This window comes from Gorilla gorilla, chromosome 14 (genome assembly GCF_029281585.2).
Source record: "Gorilla gorilla gorilla isolate KB3781 chromosome 14, NHGRI_mGorGor1-v2.1_pri, whole genome shotgun sequence".
Taxonomy (NCBI): Eukaryota; Metazoa; Chordata; class Mammalia; order Primates; family Hominidae; genus Gorilla; species Gorilla gorilla.
In genome coordinates this window covers 74761280-74777233 of record NC_073238.2, presented here as the reverse complement: position 1 = coordinate 74777233, position 15954 = coordinate 74761280, and the positions used below count along the sequence as shown (strand labels likewise).

Here is a 15954-nt window from a genome sequence, read left to right as displayed (position 1 = left end):
CCCCACACAGGCATTGCCCCAGCTCCTTTCTCTGCAAACTCAAGAGCCCTCTACGTTTGGGTTTAATTTTAGTAATGGTCTCTGGGGTGACACTGTGGCCCTAAGTTCCTTACATACTTTACAGTCCCGCTCAGGATCCCAACCACTTTTAAGGACCACCGTGCATACTTGTTAATTTCAAAGGCTGAAGATAGTATTGATAAAAAAGCAAATTCTATAGCCTGGTATTAGATACTAACCCTTAGTTAATCCACTATTATTACTTCCTTATTCCCAAGTCAAAGTAGGTGATTCTAATTCAACAAGGCAGTTCAATCTGGAGCCTAGTGGTGTGGCTAATGGTCTTTCATTTGGCTACATTTTCTTTGGTATACACAAAATTCATTTTAGATCCCAGTTACCTTCTTTCCTTTGCACTAGAAGAAGGAACATCTTGGTGAAAGAAAGGGAGAAGAGAATCTGGGATGGTGATTTACATTGTACAGATTTTTAATCTGGATCATCACTGAGGTAGATTCATGAGCATGAAGGTGTACTTGAGTATACAAACATGAATGATAAATTTCATTCTATGAAGTAAATGTTGAATTTAACTGTGTACCACTTAGTCTGTTAGATAATGGTTGTTAACATCTGTCCTTATAAAAGAGTAGACCTTGTTTCCTATTTAGAAAATGTGTTTGACCCTTTCCCTGCCCCTTTAAAAATTGAATGCTCCAGTGAATAAGAGAAAGGAGAATTGGTAATTGATTCCAGTTACTTGAATACAATATCTTTCCCGACACTGGGACTTATAAAACTTAGATTTCTGTGTTTTTTCTCTAAATAATTATTTTTTTCTTTTGAATTGTATTTTGCAGGAAACTATTCACTCTCTAGAATGGCCTTATGTTTGTCTAGCAAGGAAATCAGCAAAAGGGTCCTTGAAGCTAGCAATGGAATTGAAAAGTGTCTACTGTCACCACTCGTGATAAATCAAACTGATGTTAAAGATGCAAATAGTCATTTTAGTACATTCTTCTCCATTACTAGAATTGTTTAAGTTAATTAAGCCAGCAAAGTACTTCATTATCTATTATGCTGCATACTAATGGTAAATTTAAAGTTTCACTGTTTTATAATATGAAAAATTTTCTGAAAAATCATCACATTAAAATCTTTTATATCCAGTGTTCTTTTTCATTTTATTTTTTCTATGTGCCCTCATTCTCAGACAGATCCATTGTGTTCTAAGTTAATATACTTAATGGTAACTAATACTGTTAATTGGGATAATATATTTATTGTACCATAGTTAATTTTTTAGTTTGTGAGGTTTACAAAGTAAACAAATTTTAGTAAGTGTTTGGAACTACCACACGCAGGGTAACTTTTGTCCATCTTTTTGAGAAAGAGATTAAAACGATTATATATAGTGTGTTTTTATTGGACTGTCAGAAATTTAATTATATTCAAGTTAGGATTGTAGAATTTTGAATGTACCCTCTTAACTAAAATAAAGAAGCTGTTATAAATTACTAATATGATTGCTTTTTTTTTAATTTGCAGCATTTAAATATTAGGACACTGACGGATGATATGGTAAGATTATCCTCAACTTTTCCTTTGTTATGAATTGTAACTAACCATATAATGTTGATGGTGTGCTCTGCTAACATCTTTGAAATTGCTAAAAGTCACATATATTGGAAACGTACTATTCTTATAGTGCTGAAATAAGAGGCAGAACCGGTAAAATACACTAAATTGTTGGTTTTAAGTTGTAAAGTGAATGGTGGATATGTTAATTAAAAAAATTTGTTTAATTACAAATTGTTAGTCAACTTTGAATCATTCAAATCAACTCTCATTCTTTAGGAATGAGTTGCACACTTCAAAAAAGAAGTAAAAACAGCAAAGACATGTCAGCTTTTCAGAAATATGTAGTTGCTAATTAAAGTAAGTCAGACTAAAATATTATGCATATATATTTTTAAAATTTTGCTTAAAAATGAGACAACCGGGCATGCCTTACTACGTTTTTTATGTTGAAAATAATAGGGCTTCTCATAGTAACACTTTATAGCACCATTGTAGATTCTTGCATAGTCAAGTAAGTTTTTCTGAGAAATATATTTTCAAATGTAACTTGTGGTTAATAGTAAAGGAATAACAAGAAGAACAACAACAAAACACAAACAATGACACCAAAAATATGTAAGTGTGTTATAGAGGAAAAAGCATGGCTGCCCATTGACCAGGCTTTGCATTAAACTTCACCATATATGAAGCATGAAGGAGAATGCCTAGACCATAGTAAGCACTTAGAAAATAGTACTTCTAATATCCAAAGTACTGTCTTATGCACCTGGGTAAGGCAGAATACAAAGATGAATGAAACGTAGATCTTGACATGAATGACTTAAAAAATTGTATTAGAATGTTGATATGTTTTATTCCTTTGAATAGTACCTAAGAAAAGCATATTTACATATAATTTTCTGGATGACATTTTCATATACTAACATATAGAAATTGGTAACAATACAGATTTCTCACCTTGCAAGGTAGATGTCTTTATTTTACAGTTGACAATATTGAGGCTCAGACAGATTAAGTAGCTTGCTCAAGTGTGCCCAGCTGGCAAGTGATACAGTTATAGCTTGTATTTTGTTCCACATTGCTTTAGGTCTCATATACTTACTGTGCTAACTTAACCCAGCTTGCAAATGGCTTCTTAAGGCTGATAAACCATCTGCAATTTTTATGTTTGAATTTTTATGATATACAGTGATATATTTGTAACAGCTTTGATCTATAATTCATGGAGCATACAATTCACCCATTAAAAGTGTATAATTTAGTGGTGTTTAGTATATTCAGAAGAATTGTACAACCATTACTACAGTCATTTTTAGAACATTTTCGTCAACCCTTAAAAGAAACATCATGTTCATAAATAGTCCCTCTCTGTTTTCCCTCAGCTCCCTCAGTTCTAGGCAACCACCAGTCTACTTTCTGACTGTATAGATTTGCCTGTTCTGGACATTTCATATAAATTGACTCATATCGTATGTGGTCTTTCGTGATTCACTTATTTCGCTTACCATAATGTGTTCAAGGTTCATCCACATTGTTGCATGTATCAGTACTTCATTTGTTTTTTTTTTTGTTTTTTTTTTTTTTGAGACAGGGTCTCGCTCTGTTGTCCAGGCTGAAGTGCAGTGACATGATCATGACTCACTGCAGTCTTGACCTCCTGGGCTCAGGCAATCCTCCCACATCAGCCTCCTGAGTAGCGGGGATTACAGGCATGCACCACCTCACCTAGCTAATTTTGAAGTTTTTAATTTTTTGGAGAGACAAGATCTCCCTATGTTGCCCAGGCTGGGTTTAAACTCCTGGGCTCAAGTGATCCTTCTGCCATGGCCTCCAAAAGTTTTGGGATTGTAGATGTGAGCCACTGCACCAGCCTCATTCACTTTTATTGCTGGATAGTATTCTGTATGATGACATATTTGAGGTTTATTCATATTTTATTGACATTGCATTTTTTTCTCTTTCAAACACTGCCCTTATTTTCATTATATGACAGTCCTTGCACACTGCCAACCCACAATCTTTACCTTAAGTTTTAGAAACTAGAGTCATGGGGTGGCTTCGGCATGCCATTCCAGAAGCCATGTTGCTCTATCTTATACTAATAATTGAGTTCCTCATTGAGGACTTTCTTAGTTCTTTCTCTGACCTTCCCCCATTCCTCACCTCTCCCTTTATCCTTGCAACTGGCCTCGGTAAGGTAAAAACTTTTGAGTTGTTACCATAATGCCTAGTGCATATCTTCAACAATACATCATTTATTATCTGCCTTTCTCAATGGTTTAAACCTTTTGAAGGCAGGGACGATGTGTAATGAATACTTCCAGTAGCTAGCATGCTTTCTGGCACATAGTGAGTATTTTAATAAATTTTTTTGTTGAACAAGTGAAAGAGTCACTGTTCTGATAACCTGCCTGGTATTGGATCTCAGCCTGGCTTGGCGCTAGTCAGGCTTCCCAGAGACAGAGTCTTGCCTTTTTTGCATAAGGTAAGGGAGCTGTAATGAGGACCTTCTGTCAGTCTTTCTGACCGCTTGCCTGGATTGCCTTGCCCCTGCTTTCTTCTTAATTGTACACATGTCTGTCTCTCCTGGATTCCTCATTGACCCTCTTCACATGGACTTGCTGACTGAACTACTGTCTCCTCACTCTCACTGTTCTCTTCTGATCTTGTGCTTTAGCTTGTCTCTTGAGTAGGCCCAGAATTTAGTCCAGGGAAGGATCAGGCAGGTAGCCTAGTTTAGGCATCTGTATCTGTTGCTGTAGAGATTTGACAATAAGCATGGCTATCTTCAACAGGAGACACCAAAGAGTAAATTCTTTCTTATTCATTGTTGACTGATGCAGTGTAGAAAGAGCATTGTTGGATTTGGAATCAGAAGATTCTTGGTGAAAGACAGAATTTTACCTCTTATTAGCTCTGTTACCTTGGCAAATCAATTATTTGATTGTTCACTTATTTAAATTGGGACTAATTATACAGTTTCTTCCTTTCTCATAGTTTTGGTGAGTTTCTTAAGTTTAAGTATGTTGACCTGCTGCATTCAGTTCTGTCCGTTTTTACCCCTTTAAAAAATATTTCTTGATGTACAGACAGAGAAGTGGTGTGACACATTTGCAGCTGAGCCTTCCAGGGTATATGTTATAGATCAATGCAGAGTTGTGTGAAGGGAAAGGGTAGCTGGATATTTTGAGGGCTCTTTAAACTATTTCTGGTGTGTTAGAGCTCAGGGCAGCATTTGCCAATGATGCTTTGATATGTACTGGCAATATGTTTTCTGATTGAAGTTTGCCCCCTTACAACATACACATTGCATGTATGCTTTCAATGTAGAAATTCTTAATGTGAATAGCCTTTTTTTTGGTCAGAACTTGAGAGAGGCATATAAGAATAGCAATGTGCTGTAGTCATACATTTGAATAACAGTATTTTAGAAACATTAAAACATCACGGGAAGCATTAATGTTAAAAACCTATCCCTTTAAGTTGTTTTGTTAAAGGTCTGCAAAAGTACTTCATGTTTTAAGGTTATTTCTTGAGTTACTATCAGAATTGAATTTCACTGTCTTGTTAAAGGAATAAAGGATTGCTATAGTGTTGGGTTCCCTAGGCAGAGTTAATAGACTGTAAGCAGTGTTCTATAAATATGAGCATTCTCTTTGTATAAAGTGCAGCTTAGGTGCTAGGGTAATAAATAAAGGAGAATAAATGTTTAGCTTATAACTTCCATTGCTTATACCTGGGTTTTGAAGAAGGTTTTCTTCATAGAGGCAAAAAGGTTGGGAGGAGAGGGGAGTGAGGGGAGACAAGTTTGAAAAGGTAAGTTGGAAGACACTGAATGTGGATATGACAATGCTGAATTATCCATCAGTGTGTCCACTGAGTGTTTTTGGAGTATAGGAGTTGTTTTTGACTTGCTGTTTTCTCTCCTGTGCTTCATAACCATTTGTCTACAGTATAGTACTTCTATGATCCTCATCTCTTTGTTCATCTGACTGCAGCCTGCTTTACTGTTTGGCCTGCAGCAATGGTTTTCAAATCTTTTGACTAGATACTGCATTAAGAAATACATTTTATTTTGTAGCCTGGCATGCATAAACTCCTAAACTCTCTGCTTCTCAGTTGAAACAAAAGTTTAAAAACCAATATTTAACATTTCTAAGCAAAATGAATTCTGATCTTTTTATTTCCATTCCTTTCTAATTTTCTTCACTCCTCTCCATTCCTTAAAAAAAAAAAAAAGGTAATTGAATCCACTAAATTGATTTCATGACCCACAAATGGTTAACAGCTATAGCTAGAAAACCAAACATTGGCCTGCACAGAAACTAGAGGAAGTCATGAGGTCTTTGCATTAGTGTCTATTCTTTATTATATGTAGTTGCATGTAGGAAAGCCAGGTTAGAATGCCACCTCTGCCATTTACTAGCTGTGTGACTGTGTTAGTTATGTAGCTTTTGAGCCTTGGTATAGAGATAGTTTAAAGGACAAATTAAGTAAGATGCTTGGTAAACCGTGCATTTATAATTTAGTGCTATGATTAGTAATACACACTTTCAAAAAATGAGGTATGATCCAGCAATCTCATTGCTGGGTATATACCCAAAGGAATATAAATTTTTCTACCATAAAGACACATGTACACGTATGGTCATTGCAGCACTATTTACAATAGCAAAGACATGGAATCAGTCTAAATGCCCATCAATGGCAGATTGGATAAAGAAAGTATGGTACTAATACACCATGCAATACTATGCAGCCATAAAAAAGAACAAGATCATGTCCTTTGCAGGAACATGGATGGAGCTGGAGGCCATTATCCTTAGCAAACTAACAGAGGAACAGAAAACCAAATACTGCATGTTCTCACTTGTAAGTGGGAGCTAAATGATGAGAACACATGGACACAAAGAGGGGAAAAACAGACACTGGGGCATACTTGAGGGTGATGGGTGGGAGGAGGGAGAATATCAGAAAAAATATCTATTAAGTACTAGTACTAGGACCAGTACCTGGCTGAAATAATCTGTACAACAAACCTATGTGACATGAGTTTATCTATATAACAAACCTGCACATGTACCTCTGAACCTAAAAGTTAAAGAAAAAATTGAGGTATGATTTACATACAATATAATTTACGTGCATTATATTGTACCAGTATTGAGTATAATCTGATGAATTTTGAGAAGTATATACAATAATGAGTGCACTAGTCGTGATATGAAATATTTCCATCACCCCAAAAGGTTCCCTCTGTACCCTCTTACAGTCAATTCTCTTCTCCCATCCTGGCTTTTGACAAACACTTATCAGCATTCTGAACTATAGTTCAGTTTTTAGAATTTCATATAAATGGAGTCACAAAGTGTGTTGCCTTTGTGTCTGGCTCATTGTTTGGTAATACTACAATTGGTTTAACTCTTCAGCAGTTTGGGTTGTTTCCAGTTTTCCGCTATTATTAGTACAGTTGCTATGAGCATTTGAGTACAGCATTGTTTTTTTTCGTGTATATGTTTTTGTTTTTTGTGGGAGTCATGTAGTAAGTGTATCTTTAACTTGATAAGAAACTGACAAATTGTTTCCCACAATTACTAATGTTGAACATTTTTTTATGTGCTTATTTGACATTTTCTTGTTTAAATGTCTGTTACTAGATATAGGACTATTCAAGTAATCTATTTTTTCCTAAGTGAGCCTTGGTAGTTTATGTCTTTCAAGGACATACATTTTACCTATATTGTTAAATCTAAATTTTTACCTATATTTTAAATTTTATCTGTATTGTTGAATTTATGGGTATAAAGTTGTTTGTGATATTTTCTTATCCCTTTAATGCAGAATCTGTATTAATTACCCCCTTTGCAATCCTCATATTGATAATTTGTGTTTTCTGTGTTTTTCTCTGTGACTAGTCTGGCTAGAGGTTTGCCAGTTTTATTGATCTTTTGAAAAACTAGCTTTTGTTTTCACTAATTTTCTTTATAGTTCTTTTGTTTTTGTTTGTTTTATCTTTATTATTTACTTTCTTTTGTTTTATTATTTTTTTCTCTGATTTCTTAAGGTAGAACTCTAAGTCATTGATTTAATACCTTTGTTTGCTAACATGTTAGATTTTTTATGCTATAAATTTTCCTCTGACATCTGCTTTAGCTGCATCCCACAAAATTTTATTGAATTGAATATTTTTAAATTTCTTATTTTCTTTGACCCGTGGGTTATTTTGGTATATGTTATTTAACTTCCAAATATTTAGGGGTTTTCCTGATATTTGACTGTGTCTGATTTGTAATTTAGTTCCCTCGTGGTCAGAGACCTGTAGTTTGCATGAATTCTGTCCTTTCTGATTTTTTAAGTCTTTATGTCCCAGAACATGGTCTATCTTGGTCAGTGTTCGTGTGTATTCTGAATGGTTGGTAGTGCTGTTCACATCTTCTGTATTCTTGTTAATTTTCTGTGTGTTCTAACAATTATTGAGAGAAGTATCGAAGTCTCCAACTGTGATTTTAGATTTTATTTTTTGCATTCGATTGGTTTTTGCTTCACGTATTTTGAAGCTTTGCAGTAAAGTGCATATATAAGATTGTTGTGACTTCTTTATCTTTAATAAATGACGTTTTAAAATCACAAATAATTTTTATTAGTTTTTAGTTCTTGGAAATTTATTGGATTTACCTACTCTACTTGATATAATCATATGCTGCTTCTTTGGAGAACAAAGATTTCTTGACTTCTGTGACATCAAATTTTCTCAATTTCATACCCCTTTGACTTTTCATTATCTATCTGGTTGCATAATTTTTCCTTTTTGCCTTAAATTATTGTTTTTTCTCAGTTGTTTTTCCTGATTCTACTATTCTTTTCCTCAGTATGTAGTGTTTTACTTGGGTAATCACCTCTGAAGTTTTCAACTAACCATGTATATCTCTGTTTAGGACCTTTTCCTCCAATTGAGAAATAATTCATTGGCCTACTGAATAACCTCAATGGATGTCTCATCTATTCTAGAAGCTCTGTGTGCTCTAAGTTAAACCCTTTACTTTCCTCATAAACTTGTTTTATTCCTTATATTCTCTTAGAAAGTAGCTTCACCTTTCCAGTGTTTCTTTCTGATTATTTCTTGAATCTCTTCTTCTCTTGTTCCTTCTATCAGAGTCCTAGTCTTCTCATTTTTTCTTCTCTGGACTCTGGCAGCTTCCTATTGCTACCCAAAATGCCACCTTCCCACACAGCTATCAGAGTGATCTATCTACATTGCCTATCTGATCATGTTTTATGCTGTTTGAAACTGCTTAATTGCACCTGTTTTGTATAGGTCAAGTCTAACATGGCAGATAATGCCTTCATGACAGGACCCTGCCTCTCTAACTTGATAATGCATCTCTCATTAGCGTGCAGAAACCTTCTAGGGAATACAAAGATATAAGATGCTGGAGAATTTACTTAGGGAGTATAAAAACATAATTAGGGGGCTGAGTGTAGCGGCTCATGTCTGTAATCACGGCACTTTGTTTGGGAGGCTGAAGTGGGAGGACTGCATGAGCCCAGAACTTCGAGATTAGCCTGGGCAAGATAGGGAGACCCTGTCTCTACCAAAAAAAAAAAAAAAAAAAAAAAAAATTAGCTGGGTGTGATGGTATGCAGATGTGAACCTGTAGTCCTAGTCCTAGCTACTTGGGAGACTGAGGCAGGAGAATCACTTGAACCCTGGAGTTTGAGGCTACAGTGAGCCATGATTGTGCCACTGTACTCCAGTCTGAGTGACAGAGGGAAACCTTGTCTTAAAAAAACAAAACAAAACAACATAACTAGGGAATTGTGGTTGCTAATTAGAAGAGCGGTGTGTTAAGTAACAGTAAGGACTATGTAATTGTTAGCTATGTGCGAAAGAGTGTTCCAAATGTTTACTATATAAACACATTTAATTGTAACACCAAACCTCTGAGTAAGCACTGTTATTGTTCCCATCTTTAAAGATGGGGAAACTGGGGGAAGAGAGAGCTTAAGTAACTTATTCAGAGTCATAGAGGGCAGCCAGGAAAACTCTGCCAGATTGGCTCCAAGTAACATGATCTTTATCAAAAGCATTATAATGCCATTTAAGTACTATCCTTTTCTCCACTGAGAGCACCAAATGTAAAATCTAGAAGTATATCTCATTCTTCCCCTTTTTTTTTGATACAGGATCTCGTTTTGTCACCCAGGGCAGTGGTGCAAACACAGCTCACTGTAGCCCCAGCCTCCTGGGCTCCAGCTCAGACCCCCAAGTAGCTGGGACTACAGACATACACCACCTTGCTTGGCTAATTTTTGTATTTTTTTGTAGCGATGGGGTTTCTCCATGTTACCAAGACCGTATCTTAATATTGTCCGCTTTTCCCTTGATGCCATCGATATGAGACTTCTAATTGGAAAAGAGAAATTGTATCATAGCCATTGACCTTAATCCGGAGAAAATCATTATAATTATAAAGACATACTATATCTAAGATGTTTTCTAAGATGAGAAATGAACTATTTTGAATATCTCAAGTAAACAAAACAAAAAAATCCACCCCAAAGAAATAGTGAGGTGTTGGACTGAGAGGTCATCTGTTAAAGGATATGAGATTCTTTTAATTATAAAGGACATGGAAAAATTTCTCTGTATAGAAAGCACTTCACATATCTCAGAACAACTGCTGCCTGCGCCCAGATATAGATACAGGCTTTCCTTGTTCTCCTCAAAGTTCCTGGGGTAATGGGGTCATAGAGCCACTGCGGAAATCACCTGCTGTGGATGTAGGTTCTAGTGAGTGAGTGGAAGCTTTCACCTCACTCTTCTCTCACCTCCTAACTGTTCTCTGGGCCTTCTTCCTCGGTATAACTGTTACCAGACAACTCTAGTACATTCCGATGTGATTTCTGTGAGACTTCACTCAAAGATGAATGCGGCCTAATAGGACTGAGCTTTGTTTACCTGTACCTACCTAGATGTGATGTGTCTTGTGGGATATATGCTAAATTATACATCATATTTATGAAAGAAAGGGAAATGACTTTAATTACCTGAATTTGTGCCTAACTTTAAAGTCAAGTAATAGAACATAAGTCAGTAGCTTTTAAAAATAAAGGCTCAACCTAGAATTATTTAAGATAGTTTTATCTTATTATTCTAGTAGGATATAAGGCTCTCTGTACTATAATTTAGTTTCTATTTTCATTAACTTTTTATATTTTCCTTGGTAAGTTAATAACAATGAGTGATAAAAAGTGTGATTTACCATCTGCCCAACCACAGTTTTTCAGTAAAACTATATATTCATATTATACTCTTCTGTGTAAAGTAGAAATACCAGCATGGATTGGGGCGACTGAATGTAAAATACATCCAAACAAGTTCTGTTTTAAATAACTTAAACTGTTCATTTAGTCAGGTGGGCCTTTCTTAGCCCATTAATGAGTTAATTAGGACTTCCTGTACTTAAATTTTCAGTAGTAATACTTAAGTACTATCTTAGAATCTTTAAATATTTATAGGATAGTTTAGAGAGCTCCTCCTCAAATCAGCACAAACTTGGGAATAAGATCAAGAGCTCTCAGAGTTGAATATACTAATATGTTGTAGGGTGTACAGACTTGTATATTCATTGTTTTGTCCACTCGTTCATTAATAATTTGTTGAGTGCCTAGTACTCTTTTAGAAATACAAATATGGAAAAAGAAGGTCTCTGTCGTCTGGGTGCAGTAGAGAAATGGATGTATAGACAATCAGTAGTTTTAGTGTGATATGATAGGGGCTGGAAGGTCAGCTTGATCTTGGAAGACTTCATGTGAAGGTGACTTTTCAGCTGAGTTTTGAAGGACAGGTTGGAATCTGGGCTGGCAGGAGTTGGTGTAATTTTTACTCCTTATTAATTTTACTTCTGGCATACCAATGAAATGGATTCGTAGTGGAAGCATGTCAGGTTGGCAAGTAGAAAGCGATTATTGATGTCTTCAGATGACTTTTTGTTTATGGGTAATATAGGTCTATGCTTTTTAAAATAAAATGTAATATATGCAGGGCTAATTTATATTACTTCTCAAGTATATATTATTAATATTTAAATATATGCAATTAGAATTGTACTTTGAGTAGATGGGTAGATAGAACTTTGGGGTTTCTTGAATGTTAAATTTTTTTTCAATGATATGTGTGCTCCTTTTTGAATGGATATTTTTCTTATTACCTTATATCATGATATTAAATAACATAAGTTATCCTTGTTTTTAGTGTAGGGGCCTACTCTAAATTATCAGTGTTAGGAAGAGTCTGGGTTTTCCTATTGAATATATAAAAGGCATAACACCTGGCATTCTCCCTTGATATGCTGTGTTAATTATTTTTTATTTAAAATATTGTTGAGAAAAATTTAGCACGGCAAGAAGCAATGGCTAGGGTGTTCCAGGCCTGGAAGATAGGAAGCTAATTATTAATTTATTCACTTAACAAATATTAATATAACATCCACTACATGTTTAGAACTGTGGTAAGTTCAGAGGGGGTTTAGTGAATAAAATAACAGTATCTGTTCTCAAGGACTTAAAGCCTAGTTCACAGGCATTTAAATAATTGTATACATATTATATGATGCAAGCACTAAGTCTTTGAGCATCTAACTCAGTCTTGAGGAATCAAAATGGGCTCTTACATGAGCTGTAGTTTAAGTTGGGAGCTGAAGATTGAGTTGAAATTAGCCAGGTAAGGGGATGGGGTATGAGGTGTGGGTAGGTTTTAGGCACAAGGAACAGCCTGTACATGTTTAGGAGATTCTAGGTTGTTCATTATCTCTAGATCATACAGTGTAAGGTGGTGGAGTGGTGAAAAGATTGTCTAGAGAGGAAATATGTTCAGATCAAGATGAACCTTTGAGCCAAGAATGTCATCCTTTGAGTAACGAGGGACTATTGAAAGAGTTTAACCACAGGAGTGAGGGGCATGATTGGATTTGCATTTTCAGGAGGTTGAATGATGTTGGGGTAGAGAATTGCTATAGTATGGTAGGGGGAGAGGGCAGTGAAGAGATGGAGGCAGGTTAGAAGGCTAGGAGGCAGGTTAGAAGTGGCCTGAGCTAGCGACAGTAGGGACAGAGAAAAGATGAATAAAGGAGGTGTAGTCCACATGCTTTGGTTTATGTCTTTATTAATTTTCATTACAGTTATCACAATTCAAATCACCTTTCAGCAGAGCTGAGTCATAATCAATTCATATCATCAGTAATCACCCGTTTGCTTCTCTCACTATTCAGGTCCATTCATTCTTCTAATCTGATATCTCTCAAGTCCTCCAGGCTTCCCAAACCCTCCTACTTTGCCCTTTGGAACTCGAAGTCTGTCATCTTCTTTGAATGTTCTCTTTCCTCCTTGCTGTAGTTGAAACCTGGATGTTCTTTGATGGCTTTATTTTCCTGGTGGCTTCTTACTTCAAAAGCTTCCAGCTCTCTTTGAAGCATAAACCATCAGAGTATACAACCTGTTGGTTCCTCCTTGTTGGTGGTCTCAACTGTAGGTCTTCTAGTCCCTCCCACTGATTCACTGAAGGCATTGGAACTTGAGTTACTTTCTCCTTTTCCACCACAATTTCTGCTATCGTTCTGTACCCACCTACCAGGTGTTCTTAGCTTGTGGTCCATGGACCACCAAGGGGTCTTGGTGGAATTCGTGGTGTCCTTGAAGAAAAAATTAAATCTTTATTTTCTTTAATCTGTAAATGAAATTTAGTATTTCTTTCAGTTATGCATATAGGAAAAAAAAAACCTATCAGCATGCCAGAAAAACCCACAGTAGTATTTGGCCTGCGACTTTATCACCAACAGAAATCAGTTATTTTCAAAGCACAGTAGTTACTGAAGATATTTCAAAATATGGTTTACATTTGACAATATGTTGAAATTAGACTTGTCGTTACCTTTGTTATTTAATGCAATAGTGAAGAACATTTATTGATATATTAAAATTTAATAATTTTATAACCTCATTTTACTTTAGTTCGTATATATTTTAGGCATTTAAAAGTATTCTATGAGGAGCTCTTTATCTATTGCTATATAACATTTCTCAAAACTTGGTGGCTTCAAACAATGATAAACACTTGATATTTCAGTTTCTTGCATCAAAAATTTGGAAACAGCTAACAGGATGGTTCTGTTTTGAGGTCTTTCATGAGATTATAATCATCTGCAGCCTTGATGGGGCTGGAGTATCTATTTCCAAAGTGGCTCACTCATGACTGGCAAGTGGATGCTAATTGGTGCGGGGAGGCCTCGGTTCTTCCCTGTGCAGGCATCTCCAAACACTGCCCCATGGCATGACAGCTGGCTTTAGAACACGTATTGCATGTTGTAACTTATTTTCAAGCAATTGAAGAAATTTTAAGAGCGTAAATTTGTTTTTCATTTAATAATATTAAAATACTATGTGAAACCTAAATGTGGACAAAATATTATAAGTAGATAATCAAGTATTTTTTGGTAGGGAGGGAACAGTAAGTTTTCGTCTTTTCAAAGAAGCCTCTGGCTAAAGAACTTCTTATAAATTTCAGTAAAATACAAATTAAGAGCTGAAGAAGCCCATTTGTAACATTGAGGAATATCGAAGTCAGAATGCAGTTGATCGGATGGTAGGAATTGTTCCTGGGTGGTAAGTCTATGGCCTAAAACTGGCCTCAGCTTATCATACCTGAAAGATTGAATGGTTGGTTTTTCTCTCCACAGTGATACATCTTTGTACCAGTGATGTCACTGGTGCTTAAACGTAAAGACCATGGAACAGGCAGACATACTGCTTAGCAGTTAACATGTTCTATAATTTTCATATCAGCATCACAAGTTCCCTGTTGTACTTCCATTCCAAAGCCCCTCTCAAGGTACTTTTCCCCACTCTAGAATTAATCATTCATTCCTGTTGCTAGTTCACTTGGCTTATTTTCTTGGGGGCATTTACAATATTCTACCTTAAATTATGATCCTTTATTGTATATTTTTCTCTCAAATGGTAAGCATCTGTAGGGATGGTAACTATGTTTTATATATTTTATCATCTAGTAATTGCTCATTCATTCATACCTTCAACAAGTATTACTTGACTGACTGCTAACTATCGGCTACTGTGCTATAGGCTGCATACACAACATGACTATAATCATTATCTGTTGGTATATAACGAGTTGCCCCAAAACTTAGTGACTTAAAATAGCAAAGATTTATCATTTCATACCACTTCTGTGTGTCAGGAATTTGGTAGTTGCTTAGCTGGGTGGTTCTGGGTTGGGTTCTGCCTTGAGTTTGCGGTAAAAATGTTGGCTGGAGCTACAGTCATGTGAAGGCTTGACCAGGACTTTCAAGATGGCTCACTCACATGGCTGTTGGCAAGAAACCTGTTTATCTTTTAGCGGAAGCCCTCAATTATTTGTCATGTTCTTTGCCTCCCCTTAGGAGTTCTTGAGTGTTCTCATGATCTGGCAGCTGGCATACTCCCAAGAAGGAGCAAAACAAAAGCTGTAAAATCTTTTATGATCTAGTCTTGAAAATTGCACTCCATAATTTCCACAATATCTGTTGGTTGCATAAATCGGGATCACTGGGGCCATCTTAGAGACGGGCGGCCACAGTGATTAAAACAGTTGATGGTTTGTCTAGCATGGCACTTCCGTTTTAGTTGGAAAGAGACAGAGTTAACAATTACAAAATAAATAAGATAATTACAGATTTTCGTAAGTCATGTGAAAGGACATAGGAAGAGAATGTACTGTGTGCTGTGACGGATAAGGGGTGGGTACACGTGCTACTTTAGATAAAGTGGTCAGGGAAGGCATTTCAGCCTTTTAAATCCAAAGATGAGAGTGAATAGTACTTTTATTTCCTGTTAACACTTCTCTGTGATGGGTACCATCATGGAAGGTTTAAGTAGCTTAGTTGTGGTAACACACTAAGCAAGTGGCTGGACAGGATTGTGAAGTCAGACTCCAGAGTCTTGCTTGTTTTTAATCACAAAGTTCCCAGATTAGTAATAAAGTTAACTAAAGAGCCAAGCTATGTTAGCTGTTAGGTTTTTACCCCCTCTTAAGCGTCGTGTAAGATTGCCTGAAAATAGAGAATTTCAAGCAGTAGATTTTATTCTATATTTCAGGTATGTGTTTGGATAGAATTGATTCTATAATGAGAAGGAATTTTTGTTTGCTTAATAATTCTCCTGGATTTCATGAAAATTTCTACTCCCTTCTGGGTTCTAATGAAGTATGTTTATGATCATATGTAGTTTTTCATACTTGTGAAATTGTAAGATGACTAATTATATTTTCCTTTTATTTTAAATTAAAGAATCACTTGCCTTTTGGTGTTTAAAATGTTGTAA

At 35.8% G+C, this 15954-nt stretch overlaps 1 protein-coding gene across 5 annotated transcripts in view; it reads left to right on the top strand.

The window, feature by feature from the left end:
• Positions 1-15954, top strand: part of DIAPH3 (diaphanous related formin 3) — a 490541-nt gene that overhangs the window by 29428 nt on the left and 445159 nt on the right. For 4 of the 5 annotated variants that reach the window (XM_055360754.2, XM_055360758.2, XM_055360757.2 and 1 more), the window contains exon 2: positions 1549-1581. The exons of the other annotated variant lie outside the window; for it this stretch is intronic. In XM_055360754.2, the coding sequence (XP_055216729.2) occupies positions 1549-1581 (33 nt within the window). The remainder of the gene's footprint in view (positions 1-1548; positions 1582-15954) is intronic. 5 annotated transcript variants of the gene reach the window in all.